A 21,009-nucleotide genomic window follows, 5' to 3' on the forward strand; every position below is an offset into this window, starting at 1 on the left:
TGCTCGGCTATAGTTTTGGACCTTGCTCAGGAGTGTTCAGATGAACATTTTGCAAAAGCCCTTTGTTCTTTTGTGTTTTCAGTCTGCTAGCTGTTAGGAGTCAGTTGTTTCTGTCCTGTACTCTTTCAAGTCACAAACTGTGTGAAGTACAAATGTGAGTTTAGTTTATGTAATTGAACTATTTCTCACCCTATTGTTTAGTGTTTCCTGTTGTAATGCACTTGCTTCATCGTATTGTACTGTTTCCAACAGTGCTGTAATAGAACCTAGGCTAATTTCTGCATCTTTTCTATTGTGATCTTGTTGCCCTCAGGTTCGAGAGAGGGACTTGCCCATGGTAATGCACACCCTGTCTGCCGAGTTCACCTTGCTGAGGGTTGTCAATGGAGAGACAGTGGCTGCTCACAGCCTTGGAGTCACCAATGGTTTTGTCAAGCCAAAGCTTGGTAGGGATTGTCTAATTAAATGCAACTAGTGCAGTGTACCCATGATGCAGTCGGTTAAGATGCCAGTGAAACACATAAATACTTACTTGAACTATAGACAGTGCCCGTGATAAAATTGGTGGCGCACACACACAGACTCTTATAGAATTATAGATAGATAGTGCAGTGCCCGTGATGCAGCTAGTGATGACAGTTCATCTCAGTGGCAGAAGTCATTACATGCAGTACATGCAATTATGCCAGTTGTTTAAGGCAATGAATAAGGCAATTATGCCTTATTCACCATACAGCGCTTGTACATTTGCAACGTGCTGGCAGTTCTGACATCAGTAAACACATTAATTCACGTAACAAAATGTACTGATCTATACTGAAAGTGTATCCACTTTACATTGTCGTTCTGTTTGCTAGCCAGCCCCTTTGAAATCAGATGATTATCTGTTAAAAAATGAATTTGCTTCAAAATAACTAAACAGAATTTCCCAATTTTTCTTACTATACTTAGCTTAATTTAATTGCGAATGCCTTCGTTAATTGCATTAGTTCAATTGGGGTAGCCTACTTCACTCCGTTGGATTATAAAAAGGATACGTGCAAAGTATTAACTTGGCAGAGTGCCCAGTTCTCGAGTCGAGGTATTCGTAGGAAACCCCCTGCAGACCAGAGGACCAATCAGAGTGAAAGGACTGTGACGCGAAGAGCAAGCTAAGATGCAGCAAATTATTTTTTCATTATTTTATGTCGAAATGCATATCCAAACAACGTCAATCACGGTACTGAACTTCTTTGGGTTATAGAGGACACATGCAGAATATGAACTTTGCACAGTGTCCGGTTCTTCAGTTGATCGTGGGAAACTAAACCTATTCAAATATGTCACACAAACACACAGATTCCTGGCATTATTAGATATAGCGGGACAAGTTCTCTCATATTTCTCATTTACATGTATTCATTTAGCAGATGCTTTTATCCAAAGCGACTTACAAGAAGGAGCTTTACAAAAACTGCATAGGTCAATGATCATAAACAACGAGATAGCCCCTCAGCGTGAAAAATGGCTGAAATGATTGAGTATGATGACTGTAGAACCCTGAAATAGTGTTGGATTTTCTGTAGCGCTCTGACATAAATAATTTACATTTACATTTAGTCATTTAGCAGACGCTCTTCAGGGCTCTAGAGTATGCGACCAAAATGTGTACGGGTGCGACTAAATTTTTCCTAGGTCGCACCGGTGCACCTAACCTCCTCGCATCCGCTGTCTCTCCACAAACGAAGCGTTTGTTATCTTAACACGGAACTGACACTCATGGTTGGATCATATCGTGGTATAAACCAATCAGAGACAGAGATGGGGCGGGTCTTTGCCTCTGATTGGCTGTGGTCCAGATATTCCTGTAGCTCCGTGCTGTGTGATTGAAATTACGACCTGAGCACCAGAGAGTCAGTTTAGCAGACCTGGGCATTGTATGGCCCGCGGGCCATAACCGGCCACAGGCTGTCTCAATCCGGGTGAGGTAAATCAAAAATTTAAAATAAATAAATGTGTTGAGCGGTAGTGAATATGTAGTCCTGAAAGACTACAGTGATCAGGCGATTTACATATGTGCGCTTGCGCAACCTCACCGACAGGAGAGTTAGCTGTTGGTTACCCCTCGAAAATGAAAAACTTTGCCACTGATTAACTTTTAACAAGACATGGACTTCTAAGTATCTGTTTACTGAGGTCAAAGTGAAAGCTGTGAAGAAAAAAAACTAACGCGGACATAATAAGAACTTGACTGATTCAGTCATCTTCGCATTCAGACAGATTTCGATGCACTTGTTCAAGCTCACTGGATTTCTCTCACAGAACAAAATGAACTGAAAAAACGTATTGCTTTTTGTATAAAGTTGATCAATTCCACATCTTTAACATACTGCAAAACAACTTTTCAGTGTTTGTGAAGATTAACTGGTTACAAATAAAATGAAACACTGTTGTTGCTGTTTATACTGTTTATTACTTCTATAATCTTTCCTATTTGACCTACACCAAAATCTAAAATATTTATATAAATATTTACAGAATATCCTTATTCTTCTGATAACCAGTAGCAGCTAATCAAAATATATACTTTACTGCTTTTTACAATGGGAGAAAATGAATAGTGAGCAAATTGATGAGGCCCTCCAACACATTTCAGGTTTCTCATGTGGCCCCTTGTAAAAATGAATTGCGGACCCCTGAGTTACGAAGCTGGGCCATGGAGCTAACCCATGGAGCTAGGATTTTGATGCTAGGGAGAGTGTGGCAAGATGATTTAGCCAAGGCCATAGGGCAAGAAGGCCAAATTACAGGTGTTGGCCATCTGAAGGGCATGCGACAGCAAGGTGGGACCTGCTATAAGACTTTGAGCCATGAAATGTTAGGTCTCAGTTCAGTGAAGCACTTTTAAACAGTAGCACTTTCTATTTTGAAATGTTTTATTTTGCTTAAAATGTTTTAGTTTGGTAGCTCAGTGAAGCACTTAAAATATATATATATATATATATATATATATATATATAGGCTACAGTATGATTGTGCTTCAAATAAAAAATAGGCCTATATTTACCTACACCTTATTCTTGTTTAAGATCATTTACATAATATATATGAATGTATATGGAGCGTGATAAAAAGGTGACCTTGAAATTGTGGCGACGCAAGGAAAAATTTGGGTGCACCTAAATTTTGTGCTGGTGCACCTAAATAAAAAAGTTAGGCGCACCAGTGCAACCAAGGCAACAAGTTAGTCTGGAGCCCTGCTCTTATCCAGAGCGACTTACAGTAAGTACAGGGACATTCCCCCGAGGCAAGTAGGGTGAAGTGCCTTGCCCAAGGACACAACGTCAGTTGGCATGACCGGGAATCGAACTGGCAACCTTCGGATTACTAGCCCGACTCCCTCACCGCTCAGCCACCTGACACCTAAATAATAACCTATTGCTTCTGTCGGATGCCTGTTTCCTCAGTATATCCTTATCGTTTCGGCTCGCGAGATCTAACTTTGAAGCTCAGTCAACTCAACATGGCCGAGAGTTGAGAGCGAAGGTCTCGTAGGACACCTGCGAACTAGGAACTTTGCAGAGAGCCCGGTTCTCGAGCTACTCGATGGAAACTAAACCCATTCTAATTTGTACACACAGAGATTCCTGGCATTATTCGAGAGATGCAAAAAAAGGGAGAATAATAATACAGGGTTTTTCCTGGCTCAAAATGTGGCGGAGGTGATCACATCCTGATCATGTGCATCATGTGTACCATGCCTTCAACTCAGGGCCAGCCCAAGGCATAAGCGAACTAAGTGGCTGCTTAGGGCATGAACATGAAATTACAGTTTCATGTACCGTGTTTCTTCGATTAAACGCTGCCCCGATTAAACGCTGCACCAAAAATGAACATTGTGTAATAAACGCCACCCCAGAAATACGGTAGGAGCAACATGTCCTGAAATACCTAGTAGCAGCATGTCATTTTAATAAACATTCTGTTGTGTTGCACTCGGGGTGCACTGTTAGCTATGCGTTTCAAATATCTAAACATATCTTACTTAGCAAATGACTCTAGCTAGCTAGAGACTAGCCGTTAGTCGGCATTAGAAAGGAAGCTTACGAAAAGAATTGCCAGAAAACGAATAGCAGTCCAGCCTATTGCTAACGCCTGTCTAGATTATCTATTGAAAGAACTGGAGAGAAGCAGGTGCTCTTGCGTTAGCAAGCTAAACTAGTTTACATGGCTACAGTAGGTAGTCTAGGTGTTTTCGCTGTCTATCTGTTCTTGCATTCCTTGCAAATCAGCGTTAACAAAAAGCAGATGAGATAAAGCTAGCTAGTCTAACTAACATTGACATTTGATTGTTGCTTAATCTGTGATTTAGAAGATTGTACTGTTCAAACTATCCAAGAACATTTAATGTAGCGAACTAACACGTTAGCATGCTAGCGCGGATAGCCTAGAATACCATATTTCTTAGATTAAATGTCGCCCTCAAATAAACGCCGCCCTCGAATAAACGGCGCACCAAAAATGTACAATGTGTAATAAATTGAAGTTTAATCGAATAAATACGGTAATTAACAAAAAAAAAATCATAATTGCCGATACCGAGGGGCCCCCAAATCAATTCTGCTTAAAGCCCCATAAAGGCTTTGGCCGGTCCTGCTTCAACTGGCTCAAGCAAAAATGTTTACAAGTAGCAATTATTCGTTCTAATAATTGTGATTAAAGAAAATGACGTTAAAGCACATTTTATTTTAAATAAATATAAGATATATATTATAATATATAATAGCCATTGTTTTCCCTTACACAGTTCACAACCAGAGGCAGGAGGCAGAACATTTTTTGTTTTATAAAATCTCTTTATGAACTCCTTGTAGTCCAAGGCCTCCTGGACTGGTCCATCGATAGCCACATTTCATCAAGTACCTCTATAACAAGTAGGCCCATCTTTTGCGTACAAGTATCTTAACCTTCTTTCTTTTATAAACAATCATGCCTTAAGAAACTATCTGCTAGGCTATTCTGATACATACTGTGCATGACTTGTGATAGTGTGCTCAATCATTTATTACAATCTTGAGTGCTGAAATATTTATGATCGTAACATGTTAAAGAAACTAGTTAGCGTCTTTAAGTCAACGGACTAATGTTTTTCATTTGCTGCATGCTGCTAGCTAGCTAACCTTTTTAAACAAAGCAAAGCTGAATACACTAAACTGATGGGATGTAACGTTAATTTAGGAAACCTTTTTATGAAATCGGACTGGCTTGGATCCAAAAGACACAATATTCACCTGTATGAACTACCATGAAATATCAGGGTGCCGCCTGAAACATTCTAGGGGAAAAAACAGACGCTCTTTTTTCCCTCTGGAACTTTTGGCAGTGCCTTTTCCGTTGCACTGGTCTTGATCTACAGATCCACCACATTGGCGTAGTGACACAATTGCAGTTATAAACGACAGACATGCACCGATAGCAACGCTTGTTAGAAAATTATGTTTTCCATGAAGACGCCCGTCAGAATTGTCGAGAGCTGTAGGCGTCACAAAATTTAACGGTAGCGGGCGCCTCTTTATTCTCTATACATGAAAAACCCTGTAGCCTACTAAACATGACTAACGTGTATACTCTTTTAGGCCCATGTCTAAAACATGCATAATCCCGGAAAAAATAAAGCAGTATCCCTACCAACGCTTGTAAAATCAAAGCAGTTTAACTGAAAACACAAACCGATGCCCGCAGAATTCCATGTCAGCGCGCTCTTCTGAGCTTGCCAAATAGCCACTGCAGCACACACACAGAAGTCCAAGTGTCGGACTCGGCACACAAGTCAGAATTGAGGAAGAAAACATTACAAAACTAAAGAACATTTTTAAATGATAGGCCTAACAATCATCTTATTTTGACTCAAATATAAAAACAATATTACTTGAAGCTCAAAAAAACAGTATTTGTGCTCAAATGAATGCGAAAGAAATGTGCACACTCACATTAACTATTGATATCAAACTTGCGTCCCTGAACTGCTGTATAGTGGGTTAAGCAAGGCGAGTTTCTATAGCCTATTAGTGCATTGTGCACAGCAAGCTTGAAAGAAAAAAAAAGGGATATGAATATGGGCCTGTGCCCTAGTAGAGTTTTATGTCTAACAACGCCCCTGGCAGGGGGGCCCAAGGATCAGGGTCAAAACCATTTTTGGTAACCCGAGTTGAATGGTTATACAAACAGGCACGGAGCTACGTGGTGGCCGAGGGTGGCCAGTGCGACCCTAGAGTGAAGCTTGGCCACCCCTCCTGCCACCCCAAACAAAGCAGTCAATTAGTAGGGTGGACAATAGCGCATTATTTTTGGCAAAGGCTAACCAACAGCCAAATAATTCTGGTCTTAGTGGAACGCCGGTAGCAAACGCATTGAATCAAACATTTAGAAAGTTTGCCTGAATGTATAAAAACAATGCCGCCGGAAAATCTGGCACTGGATTTTTCGGGTCCACCTCCTTTTCTTGGCTCAATAACTAGCGACTACTAGCGAGAAATTCAAAATAAATATGCCAATTAGTTTAGACCGGGGGTAGGCTACTCAATAGGCGGACTCCGGTCCGGATCCAGACCCGGACGCAATACAATGTGGATAGAAGCCTAAATCAACATTCTAATTTAGTCATGATCCAAATGAGTTTTCATTGGTGCGTGATTTTGCACTATAGCCTATATCAGAGCCCGTCTACGGAGAGCCGGTCCACTCCCTATTAAGCCCAATTGTACCGAATTAGGTTGCAGTTCCACCAGAGTTCCACTGGGGGTGATCGCTGGTATGAGGCAATGAGGGCAAAATGAATGGGAGTCTATGGAGCTAGACGGCTACATTTGTCTCTTTCGCCTGATGGTTGTTGAGAAATCTCAGATTTGATTGTAGTTTTTGCAAGTTCAACATGGATTATAGGTTGAAAGTTGAATGAACGAGTACTTATGTCCTTTCGATTTCTTACAGGGTGAGTTATTGTTGCCCATAACACGCTAGCATTCTGCTAATGAATGCTGATTGTATGACGTCATTGACATTTTAAAAGGCTTTTTAGAACAAAAAAGCGACACCCAGCAGTGTGTATTTTCTTTGCCTCCTCTTTCAAATGCAACATTCAAATTACTCAACAATCCGTGAGTACACGTGAGACAAAAATGATATCCTGAGAAAAGTGGATTTTGAAGGGTATAGCTCCATAGACCTCCATTCATTCTGCAATCACTGGTGAGTGCCCTCATATGGAACCAGAGTGGAACTGCAACCAGTTCAGAAGCCGGAGGTTTCCCGAGAGTGGCAGTTCTCCCCATATTCTCTGCTATTACTTAGCTTTGGTTCATGTAACGTAGCATGATTATACGTCAATATAAGGCGGGACGTGATGCAAACATTACATTTAGCCTACATTACAAGCTGATGCTGCACATTATTTAAGATAGATATATATTTATTTTACTATTCACAGGGCATTTGTCATTATCTACATTACTTAAAAAAGTCATGTGAAAGTGTAAGGGTTTTCCCTCTCCTTCATTCGCAGTGCATTGGCGTGAGAATCCAAACAATGTCATGTAACTGGGGGCAGAAGGCAATGCTGATGTTATGGTGACAAAATAAATTAACACAGAACTGGATGATATCACAATTTTATTTTATTTAACTTTACTGATGGGCTTATCGTATTGATGCAGCCACAAAAACACTAGAGAATGTACAATTGTAGGGTGTGCTTGCTTGCGTCGGTTGCACAGGGGTCCGTTTTTTAATGACATTTTTACAACTGATATTTCTGTATATTTTATATAAAAATGCATACTTATTATTTATAAAGATTACATAGATTTAAAGGCATTTTTTTTTTTTGGTGCTCATTTACAACTCAAAATACGAGTGAAGTGTAGAATGAAATAGATGTCTTCTCATTTCCCCTGCAAGAGGCAGCCTCATAGTTGAATCAAAACGAATACATTTGGCAGACCAGTGTAAAAATGTACCTAATCCAGGGCTCCAGACTAACTTGTTGCCTTGGTTGCACTGGTGCGCCTAACTTTTTTATTTAGGTGCACCCAAATTTTTCCTTGCGTCGCCACAATTTCAAGGTCACCTTTTTATCACGCTCCATATACATTCATATATATTATGTAAATGATCTTAAACAAGAATAAGGTGTAGGTAAATATATTTTTTATTTGAAGCACAATCATACTGTATATATATATATATATATATATATATATATTAAAAAAAATATTTTAAGTGCTTCACTGAGCTACCAAACTAAAACATTTTAAGCAAAATAAAACATTTCAAAATAGAAAGTGCTACTGTTTAAAAGTGCTTCACTGAACTGAGACCTAACATTTCATGGCTCAAAGTCTTATAGCGGGTCCCACCTTGCTGTCCCATGCCCTTCAGATGGCCAACACCTGTAATTTGGCCTTCTTGCCCTTTGGCCTTGGCTAAATCATCTTGCCACACTCTCCCTAGCATCAAAATCCTAGCTCCATGGGTTAGCTCCATGGCCCAGCTTCGTAACTCAGGGGTCCACAATTCATTTTTACAAGGGGCCACATGAGAAACCAGAAATGTGTTGGAGGGCCTCATCAATTTGCTCACTATTCATTTTCTCCCATTGTAAAAAGCAGTAAAGTATATATTTTGATTAGCTGCTACTGGTTATCAGAAGAATAAGGATGTTCTGTAAATATTTATATAAATATTTTAGATTTTGGTGTAGGTCAAATAGGAAAGATTATAGAAGTAATAAACAGTATAAACAACAACAACAGTGTTTCATTTTATCTGTAACCAGTTAATCTTCACAAACACTGAAAAGTTGTTTTGCAGTATGTTAAAGATGTGGAATTGATCAACTTTATACAAAAAGCAATACGTTTTTTCAGTTCATTTTGTTCTGTGAGAGAAATCCACTGGGCTTGAACAAGTGCATCGAAATCTGTCTGAATGTCTGAGGTTGATATGCGAAGGACAGCTGACAGGTAATGATCAGGGTTCAACTAGCAAACCATCAGCCCGCGCCCACTGAATCAGTCAAGTTCTTATTATGTCCGCGTTATTTTTTTTTCACTTTCACTTTGACCTCATTAAACAGATACTTAGAAGTCCATGTCTTGTTAAAAGTTAATCAGTGGCAAAGTTTTTCATTTTCGAGGGCTAACCAACAGCTAACTCTCCTGTCGGTGAGGTTGCGCAAGCGCACATATGTAAATCGCCTGATCACTGTAGTCTTTCAGGACTACATATTTACTACCGCTCAACACATTTATTTATTTTAAATTTTTGATTTACCTCACGCGGGCCGGATTGAGACAGCCTGTGGCCGGTTATGGCCCGCGGGCCATACAATGCCCAGGTGTGCTAAACTGACTCTCTGGTGCTCAGGTCGTAATTTCAATCACACAGCACGGAGCTACAGGAATATCTGGACCACAGGCAATCAGAGGCAAAGACCCGCCCCATCTCTGTCTCTGATTGGTTTAGACCACGATATGATCCAACCATGAGTGTCAGTTCCGTTTTAGGATAACAAACGCTTCGTTTGTGGAGAGACAGCGGATGCGAGGAGGTTAGGTGCACCGGTGCGACCTAGGAAAAATTTAGTCGCACCCGTACACATTTTGGTCGCATAGTGCGACCAAATTGGTCGCTATGCGAGCCCTGTAATCACTCTAGAGCCCTGTAATCTCTATGACTTAAACATCCTTTTAAGTTTTTCCATTTTCGTGATATTTTCAGGCATTTAGCCTACTCATATTGCATTCATTCATTAATAAAGAACCCCCTTTGAAGATTATTCTACAACGTTACCGGCAGTAGAAGATGGAATCGCGATTCAAACAGTACCATCCGCGATCATTGTCAGTAACAACGAAAAATGCGATATAGCCCTGTGTGGAGAAGCTGCCCCGGTAAATTGTACTACTACAGTACAGTCAGAGAATGTCTAACATAGTGGCAGTTTTTTAATCTAATATATCCTTAAAGAGGCTCTGGTACAGTACTAGACTACTGCTGTGTTTGTCTTGGTAGCGATTGCGTTGGTTGAATTCAATTTAACGTTCCGTTGTACGGTTTAGGCTGAAATTTATTATTTTCATGAACAGATTGACAAAGTTTGGCCTGTGGCAATGAAGTTCAGGTTAGTAGTCAGATAGTTTCACCTATTCTTTATTATTCTTTGTGTCTATTCAAATATGTAATTATGGTATTCAATGACACAAGTCTGTGTTCTAGAAAGAGTGGTCTGGAGTCGCAGTGGTCCGATAATATCAGCTTTAATGCAGCAGTTGGAAATCAACACGTCCAGAGCTCTGGGGTTGTCTACGTTTCCCTACCCGCAACAGAGTTTGGGTTGGTTCACGAAGTCCAACTCGCTATCTGTCCCTCCCCAGCATATATTTATACAGTGCAATTAAAACAGAAAGATGAAGGGGGTTGAGCTTGTTCTCTCGTGCATCAGGGAGTTGTTCTTGCCTACGCGTTCCCACCTGCTCGGGTGCCATCTCCACCCGGTTTCAAGGTTGTTTCTGAAAATGAAGAGATAGAGACACAAAGAACAGCCTGCTTCCCACACCCAGTGTGAGACCCAATGTTTAAGCCTGAGCGCACTTCTAAGTTCATAAGACAGAACTTTAATAAGCACAATGCATAACTTTACTAAGCACAATATATTCTTTAGTAAGGGGAGTGCCGAACATGTTCTGTCGCCTGTGTAGATGTTTTTGTAGTGTGTCTCGCGTAGGCTACAGCGTTGCAGTGAGCAACACTGGTTTGAAACCACAGGTAATGATAATTTCACCAACAAATCGTTTACTTGTAATGTCATAATAAATCCAACAACGAAAATGTATTTGTGAGGAATGTTTATTTTAACGATTGAAAACAGATGCATCATAGACCACTGTAGTATGTGTTGCCCGGGCAACAGAAGCTAATGTCATGATGCTAATACTTCAGTGAAATAGTAGACTACTGTTTCCTAAAGTAGATGTACTTCCTTAATAATATCAGCTTATATTGTACATTACTCATCACAACTGTGTGTCATATCACAAAGTAAAATGAGTAAATATCACCCTGGCCTCTTTGCTTGTGGCGTTTCTGCAGCTGCCTTGCAGTAAAGCAGTTAGCCTAGCTATCTCCCAGAAGTTAACGAGCTGCTAAACTAATGTTCTGCTAGAGGTAGTCACGCGAGTTTTCGTGACGTTAGTGACGGAAGTAGCGTCATTGACTGTGGCTAGCAAGTTAGCCACTGTTACCTTCACTTTTCACCACAAAAACGTAATTTCTACTTAAACTGTGCTACGGAACGTAAATAAAAATATAAGCAACTCAATCGCTACCAAGAAGAAACTTTTGACACCTAGGTTGTCTATGTAGTCCAAATATTGACTGATGCTTAGGGGGGCAAAAAAATAAATCATAATAATCATAATAACTAGGGATACCATACCGATGCCTGGGCTTTGTGTATCTGTCGATACCCGATACCGATCCGATACCGTTGTTGAATTAATAATAAACTGTATACCTCCCACCTTATACCTTTCTTCCACCATGTGGAAGAGACTAAAGGCACCAGACTTTCCTAACTAAACATTACTTTACTAACTAATACAAAATAACAGATGTAATGTACTGAATTCTTATTTATTTGTCATTTAAAAATCACTTGTGCATTCAAAATTCGAAAATAGAATGTAATCTAACGTATTAAAATAAATAAAATGTAGCAGTAGAAACAAAATAGTGTATTGGTCAAACATACAATAGTAATCAAACAGTTCCAAAACATTGTAAACATGTAAAAAAAATATTTGAATTCTTATTTATTTGTTGTCGCTGGTGTGTGAACCATGGAAGTTTTTAGCTTGAAACATTGCACCATGCGGTGTAAAGCTTGTGTCCAACCAGTGGACAGTTAAACTTAAAAGTAACATAGTCCAAGATGGCGCCGATGATGGCTGCCTCGGTCGTTAGGTGCGCTCTTTTTTGTCTTGTTTTGTCTGTTAATTCAGTGTTCTGCCAAGATTTCCGGGGTTCTCTAACTAGAGAAGTACTTCTAAACATCAGGACTACAACTCCTGTGGATTTATTTCCCACTTTTCTGCTTCCAGCGGCAGAATTAGTGGGAATTATAGTCAAAGCCGCCCTCGGCTTTGTCCTAGCAGCGAAGCGCCGTAGGAGAGGCAAACGAGCCGGTGCTCTGATGCGACTCCGTCGGCGTGGGGCACGCACAGCGTTACCGGGGATATTTCTCTCCAACTTGCGTTCACTGAGCAACAAACTGGATGAACTTCAGCTACTGGTGTGGAAAAACAGAGACTTTCATTCATCTTCCGTTTTGTGCTTTACGGAGACATGGCTGAGTGAACTGATCCCAGACTCTGCGCTACAGCTAGCAGGTTTCAAACTGCTGAGAGCGGATCGTGACCCTGTGCTCTCTGGCAAAGCGAAAGGCGGTGGTATTTGTTTTTACATTAACAGTGGCTGGTGTGAAGATGTGACAGTGATTCTGCAGCACTGTTCTCCTGATCTGGAATCATTTTTTATTAACTGTAGATCTTTTTACTCGCCACGAGAGTTTGCATCATTCATTCTGGTTGGCGTCTACATGCCTCCGCAGGCTAGCGTCAACGAGGCTCAACGTGTGCTCGCCAGCCAGATACTGAGTGTGGAGCATGAAAATCCGGATTCCTTGGTTATTGTGCTAGGCGACTTTAACAAAGGCAATCTCACTCAAGAACTCCCAAAATATAGACAATTCATCAAATGCCCTACCAGAGAAGGAAACACCTTGGATCACTGCTACTCTACAATCAGCAAAGCATACCATGCGATCCCCCGAGCAGCACTGGGTCACTCTGACCACGCCATGGTCCACCTGATTCCTGCATACAGGCAGAAGCTAAAGCGCTGTAAGCCTGCTGTGAGGACATCAAAACAGTGGACCAGTGAAGCTATGGAGGATCTGCGGGCGTGCTTGGACGAGTCTGGATGAGCTCACAGAGGCTGTGACATCATACATCAGCTTCTGTGAGGACTGCTGTATACCAACACGCACCAGGGTAAGCTACAACAACGACAAACCCTGGTTTACAGCTAAACTCAGAAGGTTGAGGTCAGAGAAAGAGGCCGCGTTTAGGAGTGGGGACAAAGACAGTTTCAAGGAGTCGAAGAACAGGTTTAGCAAGGCGGTGAGGGAGGCTAAACAACTGTACTCAGAGAGACTAAAACACCAATTCTCTGCAAACGACTCTGCTTCTGTCTGGAGAGGGCTTAGGCAGATTACCAACTACAAGCCCAGAGCCCCCCACTCCACTAACGACTCCCGCCTGGCCAACGACCTGAATGAGTTCTACTGCAGATTTGAAAGACAATTGGACAGTCCTGAACTACCCCTTCCCACCCAGGAGGCCTCCCACCTCCCCCCCCTCTACAGTGACGACTCTCTCCATTCAGGAGGGTGAAGTTAACAGACTTTTCAAGAGGCAGAATCCCCGCAAAGCAGCTGGGCCGGACTCTGTCTCTCCAGCCACCCTCAAGCACTGCGCTGACCAGCTGTCTCCGGTGTTTACCTACATCTTTAACACCTCCCTTGAGACATGCCATGTGCCAGCCTGTCTCAAGTCCTCCACCATCATCCCTGTGCCCAAAAAGCCAAGGCCAACAGGACATAATGACTACAGACCCATCGCCCTGACCTCTGTGGTAATGAAGTCTTTCGAGCGCCTGGTGCTGGCACACCTTAAATCCATCACTGACCCTCTACTGGACCCCCTGCAGTTTGCCTATAGAGCCAACAGGTCTGTGGACGATGCAGTTAACATGGCCCTCCACTTCACCCTACAGCACTTGGACTCCCCAGCATCCTATGCCAGGATCCTGTTTGTGGACTTCAGCTCTGCTTTCAATACCATCATCCCCGCCCTGCTTCAGGACAAGCTCTCCCAGCTGAACGTGCCTGATTCCACCTGCAGGTGGATCACAGACTTCCTGTCTGACAGGAAGCAGTGCGTTAAGCTGGGAACACAAGTCTCTGACTCCCGGTCCATCAGCACCGGATCACCTCAGGGCTGCGTCCTTTCTCCTCTGCTCTTCTCCCTGTACACCAACAGTTGCACCTCCAGTCATCCGTCCGTCAAACTCCTGAAGTTTGCGGACGACACCACCCTTATTGGGATCATCTCTGGTGGAGACGAGTCTGATTATAGGTGGGAAGCGGCCAACCTGGTGACCTGGTGCAGCCAGAACAACTTAGAGCTCAATGCTCTTAACCCTTGTGTTATCTTCGGGTCATTCTGACCCATCAGTCATTGTGACCCACCTTCGTATTGCGACAGATTTACCGCATACAAAGACAAAGTGAAGCATATTCTTTTAACCGTTGGGCTGTCTCAGACCCCCCACATTGCAAAGGTTAAAAGAAAATTATTTTAATTTGTTTTTGTATTGGGTAAAATCGGGTAAACACAACGATGGTTCGTTATGAACCTTTGGGTCATGTGACCCGAAGGCAGCACGAGGGTTAAGACAGTGGAGATGGTTGTGGACTTCAGGAGGAACACAGCCCCACTCACCCCCATCACCCTGTGTGACTCCCCAGTCAACACTGTGGAGTCCTTCCGCTTCCTGGGCACTATCCTCTCCCAGGACCTCAAGTGGGAACTGAACATCAGCTCCCTCATCAAGAAAGCACAACAGAGGATGTACTTCCTTCGGCAGCTGAAGAAGTTCAACCTGCCAAAGACAATGATGGTGCACTTCTACTCAGCCATCATTGAGTCCATCCTCACCTCCTCCATCACCGTCTGGTACGCTGCTGCCACTGCCAAGGACAAGAGCAGACTGCAGCGTATCATCCGCACTGCTGAGAAGGTGATTGGCTGCAATCTGCCTACCCTCGAGGACCTGCACACCTCGAGGACCCTGAGGCGAGCGAGGAAGATTGTGGCCGACTCCTCCCACCCTGGACACTCCCTGTTTCAGTCACTCCCCTCCGGCAGAAGGCTGCGGTCCATCAGGACCAATACCTCACGCCACAAAAACAGTTTCTTCCCTTCCGCTGTTGGCCTCTTCAACAAGGCCAAGGGACCACACTGTCTCTAATGACTTCTTGCTTAAAACACACTGCTTTTTGCACTGCATTACAAAATGGTATCTTGTACATTTGTAATATTTGTATTTTTGTATTTTTATATTGTAATTTATGGCAACTTATATTTTATTTTATTGTATATTTAATTATATTCTAATCCCACTTAGTACTGCTAGTTTATGTACCCTTAGTATAGATAGTCCACATATTTAAATTTTAGGTATATGTTTATTGTATGCACCTTCCTGCCAAAGCAAATTCCTTGTCTGTGCAAACTTTCATGGCGAATAAATCCCATTCTGATTCTGATTCTGACATGGAGCGAGCCAAAGAGTCGTCTGTGTGGAGATATTTCACGCTTGCCAGGCCAACTAGTTCGTCGGCTGTTTGCAATGTCTGCAAAGTAGAGCTAAATGTTTCTAGGGGTGGTGTTAGTACTGCAAAGTACAATACTACCAATTTAATCAAGCACATCCAAAAGCACAATGCTAGGAGAACGCCGAATTCCTGCAGCTCAACAACTCTACTATACCAGAATGGGATTTATTCGCCATGAAAGTTTGCACAGACAAGGAATTTGCTTTGGCAGGAAGGTGCATACAATAAACATATAAGGACCTCAAATCTATACTAAGGGTACATAAACTAGCAGTACTAAGTGGAATTAGAATAAAATAAAATATACAATTAAATATAATATAAGTTGCCGTAATTTACAATATAAAAATACAAAAATACAAATATTACAAAAAATACAAATGTACAAGATACAATTTTGTAATGCAGTGCAAAAGCAGTGTGTTTTAAGCAGGAAGTCATCTGAGTCAGTGTGGACCCTTGGCCTTGTTGAAGAGGCAAACAGCGGAAGGGAAGAAACTGTTTTTGTGGCGTGAGGTATTGGTCCTGATGGACCGCAGCCTTCTGCCGGAGGGGAGTGACTGAAACAGGGAGTGTCCAGGGTGGGAGGAGTCGGCCACAATCTTCATCGCTCGCCTCAGGGTACTCGAGGTGTGCAGGTCCTCGAAGGTAGGCAGATTGCAGCCAATCACTTTCTCAGCAGTGCGGATGATACGCTGCAGCCTGCTCTTGTCCTTGGCAGTGGCAGCAGCGTACCAGACGGTGATGGAGGAGGTGAGGATGGACTCAATGATGGCTGAGTAGAAGTGCACCATCATTGTCTTTGACAGGTTGAACTTCTTCAGCTGCCAAAGGAAGTACATCCTCTGTTGTGCTTTCTTGATGAGGGAGCCGATGTTCAGTTCCCACTTGAGGTCCTGGGAGAGGATAGTGCCCAGGAAGCAGAAGGACTCCACAGTGTTGACTGGGGAGTCACACAGGGTGATGGGGGTGAGTGGGGCTGTGTTCTTCCTGAAGTCCACAACCATCTCCACTGTCTTAAGAGCATTGAGCTCTAAGTTGTTCTGGCTGCACCAGGTCACCAGGTTGGCCGCAAAAAAGATTGAAATCTCTATCTGTCTGCAATACCGCTCTCGGCCTCTACGCAACTCGGCGCTCTCACGCTTGCCAGGCATAGACAGTAGAAGAAAGCACACGCAGCAATTGACTAGTTGGGCAACCCTGGATACAGGACTGTTAACGGTGTGTTTTCGCCTGGAAGTCTCTAGAAATCGGGCACCTTATTGAACGAAATTAAAAAGAGTGAAAGAGTTCACAGACACCAGAATGAACGCGTTCACAGTATCATTCATCAGGCAGTAATACAGTACGTTCAGTTCACGTTCACCAAAATTATCAACGAGTTCATGAACTTTCGTTCAATGAACGCGTTCAGGCGCAACACTGCAGTGTAGCCTGAAAGTGTGCATGGATTTAACCCCTACTGGAGAAAGTTGTGGGAGACGACGATGATTGGTCAAAGTTGCGGGAAAATTCCGGTGATTGGTTAAAATTGCAACGTCGCGCTGAATTCGCGGGTAATCATTGAATTCGCGTGAATTGGTGCGATCGCAACATTGCAAATTCCTGGAGGGTCTGATGTATGATGTCACAGCCTCTGTGAGCTCATCCAGACTATTGGTAGCAGTCGTGAACATGTCCCAGTCAGTGCAGTCCAAGCACGCCCGCAGATCCTCCATAGCTTCACTGGTCCACTGTTTCGATGTCCTCACAGCAGGCTTACAGCACTTTAGCTTCTGCCTGTATGCAGGATTCAGGTGGACCATGGCGTGGTCAGAGTGACCCAGTGCTGCTCGGGGGACCGCATGGTATGCTTTGCTGATTGTAGAGTATCAGTGATCCAAGGTGTTTCCTTCTCTGGTAGGGCATTTGATGAATTGTCTGTATTTGGGGAATTCTTGAGTGAGATTGCCTTTGTTAAAGTCGCCTAGCACAATAACCAAGGAATCCGAATTTTCATGCTCCACACTCAGTATCTGGCTGGCGAGCACACGTTGAGCCTCGTTGACGCTAGCCTGCGGACGCATGTAGACGCCAACCAGAATGACTGATGCAAACTCTCGTGGCGAGTAAAAAGATCTACAGTTAATAAAAAATGATTCCAGATCAGGAGAACAGTGCTGCAGAATCACTGTCAGATTTTCACACCAGCCACTGTTAATGTAAAAACAAATACCACCACCTTTTGTTTTGCCAGAGAGCACAGGGTCACGATCCGCTCTCAGCAGTTTGAAACCTGCTAGCTGTAACGCAGAGTCTGGGATCAGTTCACTCAGCCATGTCTCCGTAAAGCACAAAACGGAAGATGAATGAAAGTCTCTGTTTTTCCACACCAGTAGCTGAAGTTCATCCAGTTTGTTGCTCAGTGAACGCACGTTGGAGAGAAATATCCCCGGTAAAGCTGTGCGTGCCCCACGCCGACGGAGTCGCACCAGTGCACCAGCTCTATGCCTCTCCTAAACGACGCTTCGCTGCTAGGACAAAGCCGAGGGTGGCTTTGACTATAATTCCCACTAATTCTGCAGCTGGAAGCAGAAAAAGTGGGAAATAAATCCACAGGAGTTGTAGTCCTGATGTTTAGAAGTACTTCTCTTGTTAGAGAACCCCGGAAATCTTGGCAGAACACTGAATTAACAGACAAAACAAGACAAAAAAGAGCACACCAGTGTGCTCTTCAGTCTGTACTATACTCGCACATATGTGATCGTTCGAATGCGGGTCTCACAGCGTAACGTCGCATATGCGATTTTGAAAATTCCAACTGAATATTTTCCGATAGACAAAAACTGTGCGACAAACGCTGTATGGCTTCAATATGTACTAATGAGAAGGCTAACAGGTATCACTAGCATCCTAATGCTACGAGTATTATGCTTGCTGTGGGGACCGTCGGAAATATTTAGAACTCAGCATCTAAAGGTTTGATTAACTCATGCTGCTGAAAAATCATATATGTGCTGCGAAAAACAATGTGGATCGGCCAGTGGGTCTGTTAATTTTTCCGATCCCCGATCCAGCTATTTTGTCAATATCAGGGCCGATATCCGATCTTAATATCGGATCGGTGCACCCCTAATAATAACTAGAGAGGGTACAATTTCTGGGGAAATTGTAGGGTGTGCTTGCGTCGGTTGCAGAGGGGTCCATTTTTTTATGAAATTTTTACAACTGATATTTCTGTATATTTTATATAAAAATGCATATATTATTTATAAAGATTACATAGATTTAAATGCATAATTTTTTTGCTGCTCATTTACAACTCAAAATACTAAGAGTGAAGTGTAGAATGAAATAGTTGTCTTCTCATTTCCCCTGCAAGAGGGAAGCCTCATAGTTGAATCAAAACGAATACATTTGGCAGGCCGGTTTAAAAATTGACCTAATCTCTATGACTTAAACGTCCTTTTAAATTTTTCCCTTCTCGTGATATTTTCAGGCATTTAGCCTACTCATATTGCATTCATTCATGAATAAAGAACCCCCTATGAAGATTATTCTACGACGTTACTGGCAGTAGAAGATGGAATCGCGATTCAAACAGTACCATCTGCTAACTAAAAATATGCCCCCAAAAATGTAAATAAGCTTCACATTTATTTAGTTGAAAATCGCTTTCATAAAAACCTCACTGGTAGCGATTATTGTCAGTAACAACGCAAAGTGCGATATAGCCCTGTGTGGAGAAGCTGCCCCGGTAAATTGTACTACTACAGTACAGTAGACTACTGCTGTGTTCGTCTTGGTAGCGATTGCGTTGGTTGAATTGGATTTAACATTCCGTTGTACGGTTTAGGCCGAAATTAATTATTTTCATGAACAGATTGACAAAGTTTAGGCTGTGGCAATGAAGTTAAGGTTAGTAGTTAGATAGACTTTTGATTTAAGTAAGGGGAGTGCCGAACATGTTCTGTCGCCGTTTGACTTCCTACAGCTGTGTAGATGTTTTTGTAGTGTCTCGCGTAGGCTACAGCGTTGCAGTGAGCAACACTGGTTTTAAACCACAGGTAATGATCATTTCACCCACAAATCGTTTACTTGTAATGTAATGTCATAATAAATCCTACAACGAAAATGTATTTGTGAGGAATGTTTATTTTAACGATTGAAAACAGATGCATCATAGACCACTGTAGTATGTGTTGCCCGGGCAACAGAGGCTAATGTCATGATGCTAATGCTTCAGTGAAATAGTAGACTACCGTTTCCGAAAGTAGATGTGGGCCTACTTACTTAATAATATCAGCTAATATTGTACATTACATTTCACAATTGTGTTTCACATCACAAAGTAAAATGAGTAAATAGTTATCACCCTGGCCTCTTTGCTTGTGGCGTTTCTGCAGCTGCCTTGCAGTAAAGCTATATTTAGCCTAGCTATCCCCCAAGTTAACAGATGCGAAACGAATGTTCTGCTACAGGTAGTGTTACGGTAGGCAAAGAGAGCTGCATTAGACTAGACAGTACACTACCATTTTCACATCCCATACACCAGGGGGAGTGCCGGTTTACACAGGCTGCTCATTGGCTGAGCAACAGGGGATAATGATTCACCTGGAAGCACTTGAGGGGTGGGGGAGAAAGGACGTGAAGGCGGCGTGGAAAAGAGACCGGGATCGTACCTGCTGGGAAGAGCTTTGCCGATTGGACATGTCGTGTGTGTGTTAGTTTCGTCCGTATGGGACCTACCGCGCCTAGCGTGAGGGGGGGGGCTGGCCCGACCACGTAGCAAGGTAAGCTGGTACACCCCCTGGCCCCTCACAGACACATAGCGTCGAACACCTCTCACTAACACGCCTACGCACCGCACACAGATTAGGGGGTTCTCCGGTAGACAGCGGGATCCAGAGATAGCCTACCCCTATACTACGGTTGTATCGGGGCCCGTTAGCGGCTATCCGGAGACCTTCCATAACAAGTGGGGGCTCGTCCGGGATTCTCGATCTCAGGTGGTACGCGGTGGTAAAGCGGTGTGTGTCTAGTGAGTCTTGCACGGAGGTAGGCAAGTGGGGTGTTTCTCCTTGCGGTGGGTTGGTTTGTGGCAGAACCATGGCGTTCGATCCAGCTGAGTTTTTTTCAAAAGAGCTCGTTCGAAAGGATTGGTTGAAGTTATCCAAGGCAGAGCTCTGCAAGGTAGCGGAATTTCAGGAGATTGATATGGACCCAAATTTGAAAAAGCTTGAAATGATCGACTGGATTGTTAAACGGCTTGGTCTCCCTGGGTCAGAAGCAGAGGATCTGAAAACTAAGATAGAGTTGTCCAAATTGGAGACTGAAGTAGCGCTTGCTAGAATTGAGCAGGAAGGTCAGTGTGAGCGAGCTAAGCTGGAGGTTGAGCGTGAAAAAATTAGAAGCTCCGATAGTCAGTATCAACGGACCCATGAAGCCCGGTTTAATGTGAGTAGTTGTTTGAAACTGATGCCGAAATTGAACCCCGATGATGTGGAAGTTTTTTTTTATGCATTTGAGAAAGT

At 42.9% G+C, this 21,009-nt stretch overlaps 1 protein-coding gene across 2 annotated transcripts in view; it reads left to right on the plus strand.

Annotated features, from left to right (window-relative positions):
- castor2 (cytosolic arginine sensor for mTORC1 subunit 2) overlaps positions 1-21,009 on the plus strand; it is an 80,022-nt gene that overhangs the window by 41,720 nt on the left and 17,293 nt on the right. For both annotated transcript variants that reach the window (XM_062485092.1, XM_062485093.1), the window contains exon 4: positions 314-446. In XM_062485092.1, coding sequence (XP_062341076.1) covers positions 314-446 — 133 coding nt within the window. The remainder of the gene's footprint in view (positions 1-313; positions 447-21,009) is intronic.

The sequence above is a fragment of the Osmerus eperlanus genome, chromosome 19 (genome assembly GCF_963692335.1).
Source record: "Osmerus eperlanus chromosome 19, fOsmEpe2.1, whole genome shotgun sequence".
NCBI classification, from domain to species: domain Eukaryota; kingdom Metazoa; phylum Chordata; class Actinopteri; order Osmeriformes; family Osmeridae; genus Osmerus; species Osmerus eperlanus.